General features: G+C 34.1%; 3 protein-coding genes across 4 annotated transcripts in view; 2 read left to right on the top strand and 1 right to left on the bottom strand.

Moving 5' to 3' along the window:
- LOC100378061 (U3 small nucleolar RNA-associated protein 4 homolog) overlaps positions 1-655 on the bottom strand; it is a 37,802-nt gene extending 37,147 nt beyond the window's left edge. Inside the window, 1 exon segment of the mRNA XM_085500552.1 lies at positions 537-655. The gene's annotated coding sequence lies outside the window, so the exon portion shown is untranslated.
- Positions 656-701: 46 nt separating this feature from the next.
- On the top strand, positions 702-5,998 carry LOC100377767 (chromosome transmission fidelity protein 8 homolog). The gene is made up of 3 exons (XM_002733044.4): positions 702-790; positions 5,102-5,219; positions 5,497-5,998. The coding sequence occupies exons 1-3, from the start codon at positions 768-770 to the stop codon at positions 5,725-5,727; spliced, it is 372 nt and encodes a 123-aa protein (XP_002733090.1). The 5' UTR covers positions 702-767; the 3' UTR covers positions 5,728-5,998.
- A 3,616-nt stretch (positions 5,999-9,614) lies between these two features.
- On the top strand, positions 9,615-17,614 carry LOC100378211 (uncharacterized). 2 transcript variants are annotated; one of them, XM_085500551.1, is made up of 6 exons: positions 9,669-9,758; positions 10,004-10,411; positions 13,492-13,584; positions 13,747-13,869; positions 16,818-16,867; positions 17,054-17,614. In XM_085500551.1, the coding sequence occupies exons 2-6, from the start codon at positions 10,039-10,041 to the stop codon at positions 17,135-17,137; spliced, it is 723 nt and encodes a 240-aa protein (XP_085356677.1). In that variant the 5' UTR covers positions 9,669-9,758; positions 10,004-10,038; the 3' UTR covers positions 17,138-17,614. The 2 variants fall into 2 exon arrangements, with proteins under 2 accessions (XP_006814393.2, XP_085356677.1); XM_006814330.2 differs by having other exon boundaries at positions 9,615-10,411.
- The last annotated feature ends 932 nt before the right edge of the window (positions 17,615-18,546 follow it).

Below are 18,546 nucleotides of genomic sequence, written 5' to 3'. Positions count from 1 at the left end.
AACAAAGCAAGTATATAGTTTCCCATTTTGTTTAAGATATTTATTAACAATTGTTTTTAAAACAAAGATTTGATCAGTGGTACGTATCCTTTCCTAAAACCTGCTTGATTATTATTTATTATATTATTTGTTTCTGTAAATTGATATATTCTGTTATTAATTATGCTACATAGCGCTTTACCTACACAACTGGAAACTGCTATCCCTCTGTAATTACTTGGTAAGTTAATATATTGCCATCTTTAGGGCTATGCCTTTCTCTAACACTAACAGTCTCTCACTGAAGATTTTATGTGTCATTTCTCATAATATTGTGCGTTGTTCGTCATAACATGGTCGGTTGAGGGAAGGTTAGATTTAGGACTAGGGTTGGCGGGTACAATGGATTTAGTTCCTATGGGGATAACAGAATTAAATTCCGAGGGTACAATTTGATGGGCCTATTATATATACCGGTAAACCTGTTTTATAACTGCAATGACCCTGTAAACCATCACAAAGGCCGTTCGTTGCAAGACGTAAAAGGTGGCGTTTACCTGTAAATCAAACTTTCTCTTCTGATTTTGTCGTCAGCAGCCGAACGCTTAAATTCGATGATAATTGCAGGACCGTACACCACGATCGTAAATTTCAACACAGCACACGTGGGTAACCTCGCACAACTACTTCCGGGGTCGAGCGTGATTCACGCGTGAACTGACAAGCGCGGGAGATTTCAGTTGTTTTTTTAGATGTTTGTACTATTTACTGGTATGGCAATGTAGATCATGGTGCAGCTTGTGATCAGATCGTAAGTTTTCGAGAGAAACTGATTTATTCATCTCTTATATATTTCACAGTATATGTGATTATTCAATTTGGTTCACAGCTATTGAGAACTATCGTCAATAAAGCGTTTGATCTAAAAATTATAGTAAAAAAAAACATAAACAAATTGACTAGCAAATTATTTGGGAAAGAGTTCCTTTTTTACCCCCATCCCCAATCTTAACCCTCATCCAGGTACAAAAGGAACCTTTTTTCCATTATTTGTATTCAGGATGATTCTATTTTAAATATTTATCTATCACATTGTGTGCTTTTATGTACGTGTGTTTTGGTCTTTCGAAAATTGTCTCTTCGCAAATTTGTTCTTCAGAATCCACTATCTCGCCTTCTGATGGTAAACCTTTTATAGTACTAAAAGCACAAACAGATTTATTTCAGATGTACAAAGTGCTTTTGAATTTCAACCCATTTAAATGATTTTCATTTTACTGTTATAAACTATAGGGGCCAGAAAGGGATGATGGTTAGAAAAACAGTTAATTTAATATTTGTTTATTTCACTTAGTTTTTCAGGGCGATGGTACTGTAATTTTTTTCTTTTCGTCTTTCAAACATGTGTGTGTGTTTTTATAAATGGCAGACAATTTGCATCGCAGTGATGCATATAACAGAAACCAGCCCTCAAAGTTTTGTTTTTTTTCCCAGTGGCATAGACAACCAACAACATCATTCAATTATGCACTCTCATCTTTGTTGGGTTGTGCGCTGCAGTACATACAAAACATACAATTTTCGTCCTGCTATTTTACCCATGCAAACAAACTAAACCAATGTAGTTTAAATTTTCTCGTACCAATATCTTTGATGTCTTGGCTCAGATTTGGCAACAGACTGAATAGACTCTGACATTTTCTACATCAGATGCAACATCCCCTGTAATATAATATCACATCTCTGCTGCAAACTTTGTGGTTTATTCCTCTGACTAGCAAAATATGCAGTGATCATCAGATGTTATTTCATAACAAATATTGAAAAAAATTAAATATTGTTTATGTCACCAGCCAGATTTTTTGGTAACCTACATATTATTTTTTAAAATCGCAATTCATTAAATTTTATCCTCATCATGGCAACCAAAATATTTGCAATCTAGAGTGCTCATATGTACCAAAAAAACATTTCAGTGAAATGCGTAACCAAACTGGTAATGATACCAAGAAATGTGTAAACAAACTGGTAATTAGTCCCCTTTCGGACGCAGTTCGAAAACGGGGACTTATGTTTTGACCTCCGTGCGTGCGTGTGTGTGTGCATGCGTGCGTCCGGACCTGTATCTTAGAAATGCCTGAACCAATCACAATCAAACTTCACACATACATCATACATGATATCATACATATGCACGTCAATTTGTTTCATGATCTGATTCAAGATGGCCGAATGGTGGCCATTTTTGTGCTAAAAATCATCAAAATCAAGCATTTTCCGGCTGTTTACAGATGGATTTTGTTCAAACCTTGTATATACGTTGGACATTATAGGACCTTGATGCACATCATTTTGTTCTACGATCTGATTCAAGATAGCCGAATGGCGGCCATTTTTGTGCTAAAAATCATAAAAATCAAGCATTTCTCGGTTGTTTACAGATGGATTTTATTCAAACTAGATATATACATTAGACATTATGGGACCTTGATGCAAATAATTTTTTTTTTCCAGATAACATTCAAAATGGCCGACTGGCAGCCATTTTGTTTTAATGAATGGGATTCTAGACCCATATCTCCGACTTGTTTTGACTGATTATGTTCAAATTTTAAATATTCGTTATACATCATGTCATAGATAAACAGATATATTGGTTTTACGATCCTATTCAAAATAGCCGAATGATTGTCATTTTTGTGCTAAAAAATCATCAAATATCAAGCATTTCTGTCATTTATGGATGGATTTCGTTCAAACTTGGTACATACATTGAACACTACGGATTCCTGATGCACGTCATTTTATTTTTCAGATCGGATTCAAAATGGCTGGTGGCCATTTTGTTTTAATGAATGGGTTTCCAGACCCATATGTCTGACTTGTTTTGACTGATTATGTTCAAATTTTTAATATTCATTATACATCATGTCACAGATATACGGATATATTGGTTTGACGATCCTTTTCAAAGTGGCCTAATGGTGGCTATTTTTGTGCTAAAAAAATCCTCGAATATCAAGCATTTCTTGCATTTATGGATGGATTTTGTTCAAACTTATAACACACATTAGACATTACAGGTTCCTGATGCACGTCATTTTATTTTTCAGATTGGATTCAAAATGGCTGACTGGCGGCCATTTTGTTTTAATGATTGGGCTTCTAGAGCCATATCTCTTAAATTCTTTGACTGATTATATTCAAATTTTATATATTTGTTATACATCATGTTATATATATATATACATGTATTCAAAATGGCCGATTTTGAATGCTGTTTCAGAGCAATATCTCTCAATATGGACAAGTACTTGTTTGAAGATCAGATACAAATGTCAATCATTTAAAAAAATCATATTCCTGACATTGTTATATTCCAGCTATATTACTATAAACCAAACTATATATCTTAAATTTGATAACTAACGGGGACTGTGCCGTGCATGGCTTGTGATACAATGAAATGTGTAAACAAACTGGTAATGATACCAAGAAATGTGTAAACAAACTGGTAATGATACCAAGAAATTCGTAAACAAACTGGTAATGATACCAAGATATGCGTAAACAAATTGGTAATGATACAATGAAATGCGTAAACAAACTGGTTATGATACCAAGAAATGTATAAACAAACTGGTAATGATACAATGAAATGCGTAAACAAACTGGTAATGATACAATGAAATGCGTAAACAAACTGGTAATGATACCAAGAAATGTATAAACAAACTGGTAATGATACAATGAAATGCGTAAACAAACTGGTAATGATACCAAGAAATGTATAAACAAACTGGTAATGATACAATGAAATGCATAAACAAACTGGTAATGATACAATGAAATGTGTAAACAAACTGGTAATGATACAATGAAATGCGTAAACAAACTGGTAATGATACAATGAAATGCGTAAACAAACTGGTAATGACACCAAGAAATGTATAAACAAACTGGTAATGATACAATGAAATGTGTAAACAAACTGGTAATGATACAATGAAATGTGTAAACAAACTGGTAATGATACAATGAAATGTGTAAACAAACTGGTAATGATACCAAGAAATGTGTAAACAAACTGGTAATGATACCAAGAAATTCGTAAACAAACTGGTAATGATACCAAGATATGCGTAAACAAATTGGTAATGATACAATGAAATGCGTAAACAAACTGGTAATGATACAATGAAATGCATAAACAAACTGGTAATGATACAATGAAATGCGTAAACAAACTGGTAATGATACAATGAAATGCGTAAACAAACTGGTAATGATACCAAGAAATGTATAAACAAACTGGTAATGATACAATGAAATGCGTAAACAAACTGGTAATGATACCAAGAAATGTATAAACAAACTGGTAATGATACAATGAAATGCGTAAACAAACTGGTAATGATACAATGAAATGTGTAAACAAACTGGTAATGATACAATGAAATGCGTAAACAAACTGGTAATGATACAATGAAATGCGTAAACAAACTGGTAATGACACCAAGAAATGTATAAACAAACTGGTAATGATACAATGAAATGTGTAAACAAACTGGTAATGATACAATGAAATGTGTAAACAAACTGGTAATGATACAATGAAATGTGTAAACAAACTGGTAATGATACAATGAAATGTGTAAACAAACTGGTAATGATACAATGAAATGTGTAAACAAACTGGTAATGATACAATGAAATGTGTAAACAAACTGGTAATGATACAATGAAATATTGACATGTACACAATAAATGTGCACATGCCGAATGGTTGTTTACATATAAGAAATCATTTGCTTGGTTGCTCAGTCACTGTGCAAATAGGTATGTTACATGAGCCTTTGCGTTTTTTTAAAGCCACTGCACTCTTGTTTGTAAATCTTATTTTTTTCAAATTTTTTACTGTGTCTGAACTACACTGATTCCAGAGAGATGAAAGGGCGGCAGTCGTCGTGCCACGTCCTGTTCTGATATGGGACTCATAGCGACTTATACAACGTGTGTAAAATGCATTGTTTATTTACATGAAATTCGAACACGCGCTGCGAGACGACCACCGCACTTGAAGTAACTCAAAATATATATATTGATTTGTTTTGTTTTTCAGGCCTGCTGGTGGCAACAGTACAGAATGGATGTTAATAGAATTGCAAGGTGAATTGGTGTCAAGACTGCAATCACATCTTGCTGGTAACTTTATTGGTGATCTTCATTTCAACCATAAGGTATGGACTGACATAGTCACATAGTATATATGTAGCACAGATAAGGGGAAGGGTTTACTTCCAAGAGAAAGGTTTTAGCGATGTGCTCCCAAATAAGGTCTTAGTTTGAGTCTCAAAGGGGTTCAACTCTTGTAGTTTTTGTCCAAAAGGGGATGTGACCTGAGTGAGCTCAGTGAACAGTAAAATTCAAGTCATCTGAACAGCAGTTACAAAAGTTTTTTTTTTTTTAATAATGCTGATATACAAGCTTCAATATTTCTGCTGTTTATGTCCACAGGGTACACCTATACTAATTATTGGTCACCACATATTGTATGGAAAGGCCATTGACCTGGATAAACCTTACTGTGTTCTCATCAAAAACGAATCTTCATCTGATGATGTTGCCATGGACATAGATCACAGTAGTCGGGGAACTCATTACACAGTCAAAGCTGTGGTGAAAAGGAAGCTACAGTTCAGAAACAGACCTAAGCCAATCATTGCAAATGTTCCAAAGAAAGTATGAAGTTGCTAATTGGGACGTAGACTTTTGACTAGACAGGCTACATAGTTTAAATGCGATACACAATAGTATTATTGTCTCAGACTGTCCTACTAGATGTGGTATAAAGTGGAAAAATTATTGCTTTTGTCTTGTAATACATGTAGATTATGTGGAGAAAGACAATATATGTTTATTTAAATTTAAATTTTCTGTGTGTTTGATGTAATATAATTTGGAAATTACATGACTTGTCCCTTTGCTTTCTGATTCAATAATTCCTAATTATTCTGTATCATTGAGAATGTTGTTGCATTTCTTAGCCATATAGTTTAAGTTTATTCTGTTATAAAGTGTAGGCTTGCCAATCTGTATTTGCTACAACAACAAAAACGGTGTCCCAATCATTTTTTTAGAAGATTTATTGAAAAATAAATTTTACAATGATTTGAAATAAGATGATAGTTGATTATTGCATTTTTAGTCAGTCTTTCTAGAAAAAATGTATCCTTTATGGCTGGAGTGATAGCTCATATCAAATTAAAAGTTATGTAACAATGTGTTAAGAAGAATAGTACTACCGGTATTTGTTATGTGATGCAATTTTTCTGATTTGTTGATACCAGACATTTTCTTTCAACGTGAGTGAATCACAAAATTTCACCAGGGAAACTAAAAAAAACGTGTCACTTCAGCCATTTCCAAAAAGTAAAACATGTGTTCTATTAGAATAGTAGTGCATATAAATCAAAAAATATATTACGTTCATTTTGACCATAAACATGTGCACCACTAATACAGCAAATACCAAAATCATACTAGGCCAAAATGACCTTTGAAACACCAAATAAGTATTGTTAGAATGTAAATGGGGAACTATACATGTTCAAGAGAAGGACATGTACAATTAGAATGAGGAGGGGGCAGGCATTTACAGAAATGTTGTCATCAGGTAACTAGTGTTAGTACCAAATACACTGGCAAACAAAAATGAATGCTAGTGCATTATACTGTACCTGCAAGTGTAAAAAACTGATAAGCCCAGTCAAAAAAATATTTGTTTTTTATTGCCACACTCATCAGTTAGAAATGTAATGGAATAATCCTGAAATTGAAATAAAGGCACTATATAAATAACAATTTTAAAATAAAAGCTCGCACATTTTTTTACTCCTGTGTGCGAAGCACACAATGGGAGTCTTTGCAGTTAGTGTGGGTGTGTGTGTGTGGGTGTGTGTATGTGTGTGTGTGTATGTGTGTCTGTCTATTCCACTGATATCTCAAGAACCATAAATCAGTTTTTGTTGAAACTTTGTACATAGATCCTCTGGGCTAATGCGCAGATTTGGTCAGGTTTTGGTAAAATTTCATGCATATTAATTACCTAATTTGCATGATAATAAGCTAATTTTTAGCTGTTCCATGATTGTTCCATTGATATCTAAAGAACCACTTATTGGATTTTGATGAAACTTGGTACATGGATGCTCTGAACTAATGCTTGGTTTTGATTAGTTTTTGGTAAAAATTACCTAATATGCATAATGATTAGTCAATTTTCGGTTTTTCCACTGATATCTCAAGTACTAATCATCACATTTCAATGAAACTTGGTAAATAGATGTCATAGGACACTGCACAGACCTGATAGTTTTTAGGGTAATGTCAGTGCATATTAATTACCTAATTTGCATAATTAATTAATTTTCAGCTTTTGATGTTTCAAGTAGTAAGCATTACATTTCAATAAAACTTGGTACATAATTTCTCTACTATGCAGAGATTGTTTTGGGATAAATATTTGTGCATATTAATTACCTAATTTGCATAATTAGTTAATTTTCAGCTTTCCCACAGATATCTCAAGTACTAATTATCACATTGCAATGAAACTTGGTACATAGATCCTTTAGGGACTATCCAGAGACCTGATTAGTTTTAGGGTAAATAATTGTGTATATTAATTACCTAATTTGCATAATTAATTAATTTTCAGCTTTCACACTGATTTCTAATCACACTTCAATGAAACTTTGTACATGGATGCTGTAGGACAATAGACAGACCTGGGTAATTGTGGGTTAAAATCTGTACATATTTATTACTAATTTGCATAATTAACCACTTTTAAGCTATCATACTGATATCTAAAGTACTAATTATTCCATTTCAATGAAACTTAGTGTAAAGATGCTCTAGGACAATGTACAAACCTAATTAGTTTGGGGTTAAAATCTGTTTATATTAATTTCCTAATAAGCATAATAATTTATATTTTTTTTTGGTTTCAATAAAACTTGGTACATAGATGGTATGTTACATTGCGCAGACCTCATTAGTTTTCCATTAAAATCTGTTCATATTAATTTTCTGATTTGCATTATTAGTTTTTGGCTTTTTCATCACTATTACTATCTCTGACAAGTAATTTTGAATTATATCTAATGTGTCTCCAATACTCTCAGCACATGGGAGTTCTTTCTAAGCTTTCTTTGATTTACTCCTGTGTGCTTCGCACACAAAGGGAGTCTTTGCAGTTAGTGTGTGTGTCTGTTCCACTGATATCTCAAAACCATGTATCGTTTTTTTATGAAACTTGGTGCATAGATGCTCTGGCAAATGCGCAGATTTGATCAGGTTTTGGTAGAAATCCATGCATATTAATTACCTAATTTGCATGATAATTAACTAATTTTTAGCTGTTCCATGACTATTCCACTGATATCTAAACAGCCACTCATTGGTTTTTGAGGAAACTTGGTTTATAAATGCTCTGTACTAATGTTCAGATTTGATTAGTTTGAGGTTAAAATCTATGCATATTATTACCTAATTTGCATAGTGATTAGTAAATTTTCGGCTTTTCCACCGATATCTCAGGTACTAATCACATTTCAAAGAAATTTACATAGATACATAGGAAGATGCATAGACAGATATGTGAAATATTAATTACCTAATTTGCATAATTAATCAATTTTAAGCTTTTGATATTTCAAGTACTATTACTTCATTACTTTTCAATGAAACTTTGTACATAGGTGCTCTAAAAGACCTGATTAACTTTAAGTAAAAATGTGTGCATATTAATCACCTAATTTGCATAATTAGTTAATTTTTGGCTTTTACACTGATATCGCAAGTACTACTTATCCCATTTCAATGAATCTTGGTTCATGGATGTTCTAGGACAATGCACACATTCGCTTCGTTTTGGGTTAAAATATGATCATATTAATCTGCATAATAAATCATAACTTTTGGTTCTAATCACATTTCAATGAAACTTCGTACATAGATGGTCTGTGACAATTCAATGAATCTTGGTACATGTGTACAATGTGATGATCAAATTTAGGTTTATATACATCTATAATAATTACCTTATTTGCATAATAATTTACTTTTCAGCTTTCCACTAATTTAGTCAGGATTAATCGTCACATTATAATGAAACTAATAATTCATTTGGTTCATTGAGGTAACCCATGGACATGATTAGTTTAATGTTGTTTAAAATACAACCAAGTATTTACATATACATGTAAATGTAAGAATGCATTATATTTTGTGTCTAGGAATCTTTGAGGAATAGACTTCCTGATTGACTTTTTTTTATTTTATCAAAACTACTTTTCGTTAGACAGTTTGCCCCTGCTGACTGAGGGCGCTGCTGTTTATGCATTGGTATAACACAAAGTTCGTTCACACTGCTAGTCTGTTATTGGAACGCATATTACCATTGTATTTAAAGTTGGTGTTTTCTATTTGCAATTGAAAGTGAATACCCTGGGCGCCCACTCACTGTTGGTTAAATCTTAAAGCTGACGTCATAATTTGCATACAATGTAGGCTGAATGTAATAGACGTCTAGTTGATTAATAACATGTAGCCCTATCAGTCTCGGTGACGTAGGCTGTCAGCTGTTGGACTAATGATAAGACTCGAGGACCGGCTCGATCACTCCGAGCACAGCTGATCACAAGAAAAGACGTATCGATGATACCGCAGCTTGGCAGAACATTGATAATTTTGTCTCTTAATATGCAATCCTGGTAACGCATGCTATTAATATTTTTTAATTTTTATTTTGCGTTTTTTTTTTAAATCTGCCAAGTAAAAATTTGCTGTGTCGCTGCTGCCAGTGATTTTATTCCGATATTTTTCTGCCGCTGGTTTATGTCGACCATTAGAATATACTTCGCCAAAATCGTTATGTCCGCCAAAAGAAATATCATCATTATGATGTGCGTCGCCACTGTCATCGTGGGTATTTATTATGCATTCTTCAACCACGCAGATGCTGTTGACATTTTACAGGCCAACAAAGCGCTTATGAAAAAACACGGTAGCCTACAAGCCTCGAGTGTTCAGCGTAAAATATCCGCTGCTGCAATATACATAGAGTTTGAGCGTAACAATGGGTCGACGTCAAATCAGAATGAAGTCTCTGATTACCACAACCACCATCTAGAGGCATCGAAAGAAATCATGAACTATAATAATGAAACTAAGACAATAGACAGTACAAACTCTGGAATAGAATCACGCGAGTATGATGGTAATGATGCTGATGATAATGCGATATCGGAGAACGAAATTCGGGTTAACGACATCAAGCCAAGTCAGGACTCTTCGGACTTTGATTGGGATGGATGGGTTGCTAAGAACGACTATGTCGCCATCGGAGGTATTTACAATAGATGTGGTAAGTTTTTTTCTCTCGCTAAGATCAGAGTTTCATTCACATACACGCAAATGATTGTTTGAAACTTATTTCAATTCAGAAGTTGCATAATACAAAACTGTGTTTGGTAGCGCCTTTGTTCATGTCATTCATCTTAGAGCAAGTAAAAGTAACGACTTGCTTCCTCGACTGCTTACCATTGTTCATAACCTTGTTTACAGTCGGAAGTCGACTTTAATGTGCTCATTGGAGGAGCATTTCATATTGGATTGCGTAGTGTATTGTGTTTAATTCGACTGACCATGACCTATGACCCGCATAACTATAAAAAAATGTTGAATGGCAATGTGCTCCGAGACGTCAGGGCCGTTTTTAGCTGCACGGGTGGTGTGTTGAGTGCAGTTATCACGGGGACGTTAGTAATTACCATATGATAATAGTAGCAAACCACGGCGATGCATTCTGAGGCTTGAGCTAGTTGGTACGCCATCGTGCGACATTCGTATGTAAATCATCCTGAACGCCGGCTATCGATTGTGTAGTACCCCTTTAAAAACCACAAGAGTACAGGATTATTTATATTTAATAACTCAGATATATTCAATTGTCCGCACTTGACCTCCGATAATGATATGTAAAATAAGTAACACAGAGATATACATGTCGTAGTAGAGGCAGTAATAATATTAATGCGGGTGGATCGTGTGTGAATAATTAACAAAATTTGATAAAACATTTGCCTTTTAATTAACCGCCTGCTCGGTAATTCCTTGTAAGGGCGCATTTTCATTTGTGGAAAAGTAATTTATTAAAAATTATAAAATGATCAGGTTGAATTTAAATAATGGTTTTGTACGGGTGTTTGTATTATTTGTTTGGCCCTTCTTTTGAACACGTCACGGTTTTTGCAATGTTTTACTGGCCAACAAACGGGTTGTTAAAGTTATTAAATATTTGTTCATGACAAATTTTATCTTTGGAAACGTTCTGAATATAAATAATATGTTCTATAATACAGAAACCTGTTTACGCTGTTGGCGCGTCCGTCATTAATATGGACATTGACCGAATGGAAGTCGAATTGTTTCAACATTGGCCCAAATCGCTGATTACACTGTAATTTGTTTTATCATATTTGTTTTCATGTCCTCGACATTTGCTTTTATTTCACTTGGATAGTTGTCTGAAATAAATATTTGATTATAAGAACAAGCTGTCGTCACAATTTTCATCTCTGCTATAAATCTTTGGTTTGCGTGTAAATATAAAACAATATTTTTGTCCCATCGTCCCTACTCAAGATCGGCCGCTGGTATTCGATCTATCATAATCACGAAGAAAAGTATATGAGAATTGTTACATAATTATTATTAAATGTTAGTGTCCACATCTGATATGTTCACACTATGAATCAGAACATTGTTACAATAGGAATCAACGGTGAATTGTTCAATGCTTCGTGCGAAAAGTAGTTCGATGACCTTGGGTTTTTATCAGGATTCTGTGACCCGTGACAATATCATGTAAAATCATGATGAAATCGCAGTACCTGTAGGACTGTCTAGCGCGAAGTTCACGGCTCAATCACGTGCACCATCTTATCAAAACATCGATAAACAATCAATCAATCAATCAATCAGCTCTTCTGCCAATCATTGCCAGCTGCTTTACTCGGACTATTTGCAGTAGCGATAGAGTTTGTGAGCTCAGCGAACTAATCCAAATATAACACTTATTGGATCATCTCATTATAGATTTGAATAGACATTGGCGGATTAGTAACATCTATGTCATGTCATGTCATGTAAGGTCATGTCATGTCATGTAAGGTCATTGTATTTATGTACATTGACCCGGTACCATTTCGAACCAACTACAATGAGAGGTTGTTAACAGACGAGTTGGTCCTGTTATTTGTACAGATAGTGATCGATAACACATGTATTGTTGTCTACTGTGTCTTTAAACAGATAAGGGGGCAACCGCAAGATAACCTCAGCCCATCACATAAAACAAATCAAACCTGTCTGGTGATATAGTGAAAAGATCGGTCGTACTGTTAAATTAAGTAGCATGGTATTAAACAGTGTGCGCTAGTCTTACAGTTTATAAAAAAGCAATATGTTGACTTTTACAAACATGATATAACGTACATATTTTAATTCTTACTAAAAATGTATTTATTGATAATACCGACAAGATTTATAGAATGTCGTACGACATAGTATGTTGCAATAGCAGATACAAAAAACGAATACGTGTAAGTTAATGATCGATGTGATAGAATGAAAAAAAAATAAAACTATATAAATGCCAGATTTAATCTTTGGGATTACACCATTGAATTACGATATTCACTGATATAATGTTATGTTGTGCATTCATCATGTTATTGTATTCTAAATTTATTTGATGGTGTGAAAACACCATGTTATGGTGTGTAGCTATCATATTATGGTGGCACTCTTTGTTGTGTTGTGCATTCATCATGTTAGTGTGTGCATTCGCCGAGTTATGGTGTGCATTTATTATGTTATGATGTGCATTTATTAAAGTGTTTTACCGAGCTTTCTTCGTAATATCTCGCTTGATATTTCAGAATGTCCATTTACAAATTACACAACTGGTTTATATAAATTATAATTAGATTTTTGTCTACGCTGTTTTGACGCTAAAGTACACTCCGAATGTTATGAATACCTCGAAAACCTTCATAATATTGTGAATGAACATAGCAAAATAGTTGATGCTAAGCTTGTCATTACTATTCATGAATTTTCCTTCTGAAATGCCTAATTATATTATTTTTACAATCAAATAACTCATCACCAACCTTCCCATAGTAATGGCTCATCCGGGAACTTTGTTATATTGTGAAACTTCATATCAAGTTACGTATATTGCATATCTTACAAAACATGGTTATTCAAATCACTGGATTGGATTATGTCACGGTTATTGGTTATATTATTGAATTGAATATACATGACCCCCCCCCTCCCCAAACGGTTACTAATTATCTACAATGCACTGAGACAACAAAACGAGATGATTTCTGCGCCAATAATTATTATTGATGAACTTGTATCGTTTGTTCTCAGATTCGCCAGACAAAACAATGGGGAAAGTGCTGCTCATGGAAGATAAAGAACTTGGTGGAATTAAGACTGTCTTGGTATTTAATATAACCTGGGGTGTGTATTCGGTATTAACTCATCAAATCTCATTCTGCAAATCTCGCGTAAACCGCCATTACAACAATTGACGAATTTCCTTTTGGACAGCTCATTTTTGACTTTTCAAAATGTACACTTTGCACGTTAAGCAACTATTATCATTCTGACTATTTATTTCAGACCATGACACAGAGTTTGGCACCATATACACAGTTGTGAAATACGACAACATGGAGCTTTATAATAATAAGTTTGACCTATGTACGGTGGATCCTGAACTCTTTGTATGCCCATTACTAAAAGGTATGTACCAAAGTTAGAAAAATAGTGTGTGTTTAAATATGTACATGATACTGATACTGATATGATATGATATGATATGATATATGATATAATATCCCGATCGTGACCTGGTCATGTGATATCCTAATCATCACAATGTGATATTGTATCGCTATTACCACATTGTGATGAGGCATACAAATCATCACATTATGATTTGACATTGCTATCATCATATTGTGATATTGTATCGCTATTACCACATTGTGATGAGGCATACAAATCATCACATTATGATTTGACATTGCTATCATCACATTGTGATATTGTGTTGCTATTACCACATTGTGATGAGGCATACAAATCATCACATTATGATTTGACATTGCTATCATCACATTGTGATATTGTATCGCTATTACCACATTGTGATGAGGCATACAAATCATTACATTATGATTTGACATTGCTATCATCACATTGTGATATTGTATCGCTATTACCACATTGTGATGAGGCATACAAATCATCACATTATGATTTGACATTGCTATCATCACATTGTGATATTGTATCGCTATTACCACATTGTGGTGAGGCATACAAATCATCACATTATGATTTGACATTGCTATCATCACATTGTGATATTGTATCGCTATTACCACATTGTGATGAGGCATACAAATCATCACATTATGATTTGACATTGCTATCATCACATTTTGATATTGTCTCGCTGTTGCCACATTGTGATGAGGCATACAAATCATCACATTATGAATTGACATTGCTGTCATCACATTGTGATATTGTATCGCTATTACCACATTGTGATGAGGCATACAAATCATCACATTATGATTTGACATTGCTATCATCACATTGTGATATTGTATCGCTATTACCACATTGTGATGAGGCATACAAATCATCACATTATGATTTGACATTGCTATCATCACATTGTGATATTGTGTTGCTGTTGCCACATTGTGATGAGGCATACAAATCATCACATTATGATTTGACATTGCTATCATCACATTGTGATATTGTATCGCTATTACCACATTGTGATGAGGCATACAAATCATCACATTATGATTTGACATTGCTATCATCACATTGTGATATTGCATCGCTATTACCACATTGTGATGAGGTATACTAATCATCACATTATGATTTGACATTGCTATCATCACATTGTGATATTGTATCGCTATTACCACATTGTGATGAGGCATACAAATCATCACATTATGATTTGACATTGCTATCATCACATTGTGATATTGTATCGCTATTACCACATTGTGATGAGGCATACAAATCATCACATTATGATTTGACATTGCTATCATCACATTGTGATATTGTATCGCTATTACCACATTGTGATGAGGCATACAAATCATCACATTATGATTTGACATTGCTATCATCACATTGTGATATTGTGTTGCTGTTGCCACATTGTGATGAGGCATACAAATCATCACATTATGATTTGACATTGCTATCATCACATTGTGATATTGTATCGCTATTACCACATTGTGATGAGGCATACAAATCATCACATTATGATTTGACATTGCTATCATCACATTGTGATATTGTGTTGCTGTTGCCACATTGTGATGAGGCATACAAATCATCACATTATGATTTGACATTGCTATCATCACATTGTGATATTGTATCGCTATTACCACATTGTGATGAGGCATACAAATCATCACATTATGATTTGACATTGCTATCATCACATTGTGATATTGTATCGCTATTACCACATTGTGATGAGGCATACTAATCATCACATTATGATTTGACATTGCTATCATCACATTGTGATATTGTATCGCTATTACCACATTGTGATGAGGCATACAAATCATCACATTATGATTTGACATTGCTATCATCACAATGTGATATTGTATCGCTATTACCACATTGTGATGAGGCATACAAATCATCACATTATGATTTGACATTGCTATCATCACAATGTGATATTGTATCGCTATTACCACATTGTGATGAGGCATACAAATCATCACATTATGATTTGACATTGCTATCATCACATTGTGATATTGTATCGCTATTACCACATTGTGATGAGGCATACAAATCATCACATTATGATTTGACATTGCTATCATCACATTGTGATATTGTATCGCTATTACCACATTGTGATGAGGCATACAAATCATCACATTATGATTTGACATTGCTATCATCACATTGTGATATTGTATCGCTATTACCACATTGTGATGAGGCATACTAATCATCACATTATGATTTGACATTGCTATCATCACAATGTGATATTGTATCGCTATTACCACATTGTGGTGAGGCATACAAATCATCACATTATGATTTGACATTGCTATCATCACATTGTGATATTGTATCGCTATTACCACATTGTGATGAGGCATACTAATCATCACATTATGATTTGACATTGCTATCATCACATTGTGATATTGTATCGCTATTACCACATTGTGATGAGGCATACTAATCATCACATTATGATTTGACATTGCTATCATCACATTGTGATATTGTGTCGCTATTACCACATTGTGGTGAGGCAAACAAATCATCACATTATGATTTGACATTGCTATCATCACATTGTGATATTGCATCGCTGTTGCCACATTGTGATATGGTATTCCAGTCATCAAATTGAGATATGATATCACCAACATCATATTGTATTGTGATACGGTATTGATATCATCTCATCATTACGGCGACATAATTTGACATATTGTTATCGCCAGCACTTCATCATTGCACCACACTTACACTGACACCGCCCCCTGCACTCTGTGTGTCACATCTCGGTTTATGTTGTTAGTAATATATCACAGTGTGCGTGCCGTATGTGTTGAGCTGTGCAAAACAAATATCTTATAAATTCTCCATTTCAGGAACAATATCGTATGTAAAAGAAGTTCATGTACCTGCATATGTACCTAAGGTATGACGATATAATTATCCAATATTGACTAGCTCATATCCATGAGATGTTATGATACAACAGCGTCACTGACTAATATTTCGTGTTCTTTAATTGATAATTAGCATCAGGAAAATTCACTTGTACACATAGTTATAACTTTTTGCTTCGAAAATAATACATTATTCTTTTCTCTACTCTATATAGGGCCGGTTTTATACGAAATCGTGGCTCGTGGACGAGGATGACAACGAAGTAGCTTGTGGAGTATGTGAATTTGATAACCTGTAAACGCGTTCACTGATTAACCAATCAGGAGTGTCTAAACCAGATATTACTCCCAAATATGGAAAATGGTTACTATATATGGACTTGAAACGACAAGATATAACTCGTGTCACAACATTATGCAAACAGTTACCATAGAACAAATACATGGAACACATTTATCTCAAACAAGAACAATTGTACACTATTTTAAACGTGTTCTGTCTCTGTTGATCTCATTGATTTATATCACATATCGTGTTCGTGTTATTAATTGGATATATTGCTTCTAATATCACTCAAGACGGGTCTTTATGTAGATATTTGTTCGCTGTACGTACCAATCATATCAGTCTAGTATATCTAAACTTCGAATTGTCCAATTGCATGTTCAAGTTGTCTGACTTGTTTCGAAAATACCGAGAATGCAAATTTTAGTTATTGTTGAATATCAATATTGTTATCAGCTTTTTGTGTGAAAATATTATATTTTGTATTGAATATGATGCGTCGTTGAGGGTTAAATCCAACCACTCTTGAACGAGGGTATCCTCGTACTATCATTTACCTGTAATATATTCTTCGCTGTGTCATCTGGTACCCCAAACTCATACATGACAACCACGCGAGACTCAAACCCCAAACGCTTACAGTGTTCTAACAAGGGACTGGAGGAGGGTTTCAGCCTTAAAGCAAATTACTTTTTAACTCAAAGTTCGATTTATCTTGAACCAGACCGATGTGCTAGTATTCTGAATACAGAAAATCTGAAACAAATTAATATGCAAGTGGATTATATAATTTTATTCGAACTAGACCCCCTAACAATTCCTGCGAAAAGTGAGAGTTTGGGGAATCGATGAATTTATTTGAAATGTGCTGTGATTTGTGGAGAGGATGTGTAGCTGATGACGTAACGCAATAAGTGGTGTGCACAGGTGGCATGCGATGTAAACTTCATTAAAATCGCGCGAGACATTGCGAGAACGTCACAATGAGACGCACAAATGTGTATATTTGCATATGTAGTCTTTTGTTCTGTGTCGTTCTCGAATACAACTATGATTTCATGGGTCCACTTATTGCTTTGAGAGTTACACGCCCTTCATTATAGCTTCTGGCAGAATTATTATCCGCGGAAAGTAAAGCTTTTGTTTTGTTTCTTGTTTTAGGTTTACTTAACTGTTTTCAGTACTTTTGCTTGATAATATTCACACTGAAATATGATTTTTAGCAAACGAAAACCGTTTCTTTCAATGAGTTTATTTAATATACTCAGCTGTAATGTATTCAAGATAACGTTAGTTTCACACAATAATGAATTACCTCACAGTTGCCACACAACGCGCGTTTAAATTTCCGTGTACAAACAGTACATTTTACACCGTTATATTCGAAAATGATTCTTCGTGACAACTGTGGCGATTTAATAT

Source organism: Saccoglossus kowalevskii, chromosome 6 (assembly GCF_978046115.1).
Source record: "Saccoglossus kowalevskii chromosome 6, keSacKowa6.1, whole genome shotgun sequence".
Taxonomy (NCBI): domain Eukaryota; kingdom Metazoa; phylum Hemichordata; class Enteropneusta; family Harrimaniidae; genus Saccoglossus; species Saccoglossus kowalevskii.
Note: the sequence above shows the minus strand (reverse complement) of the source record. Positions and strands in the feature narration are given on the sequence as shown.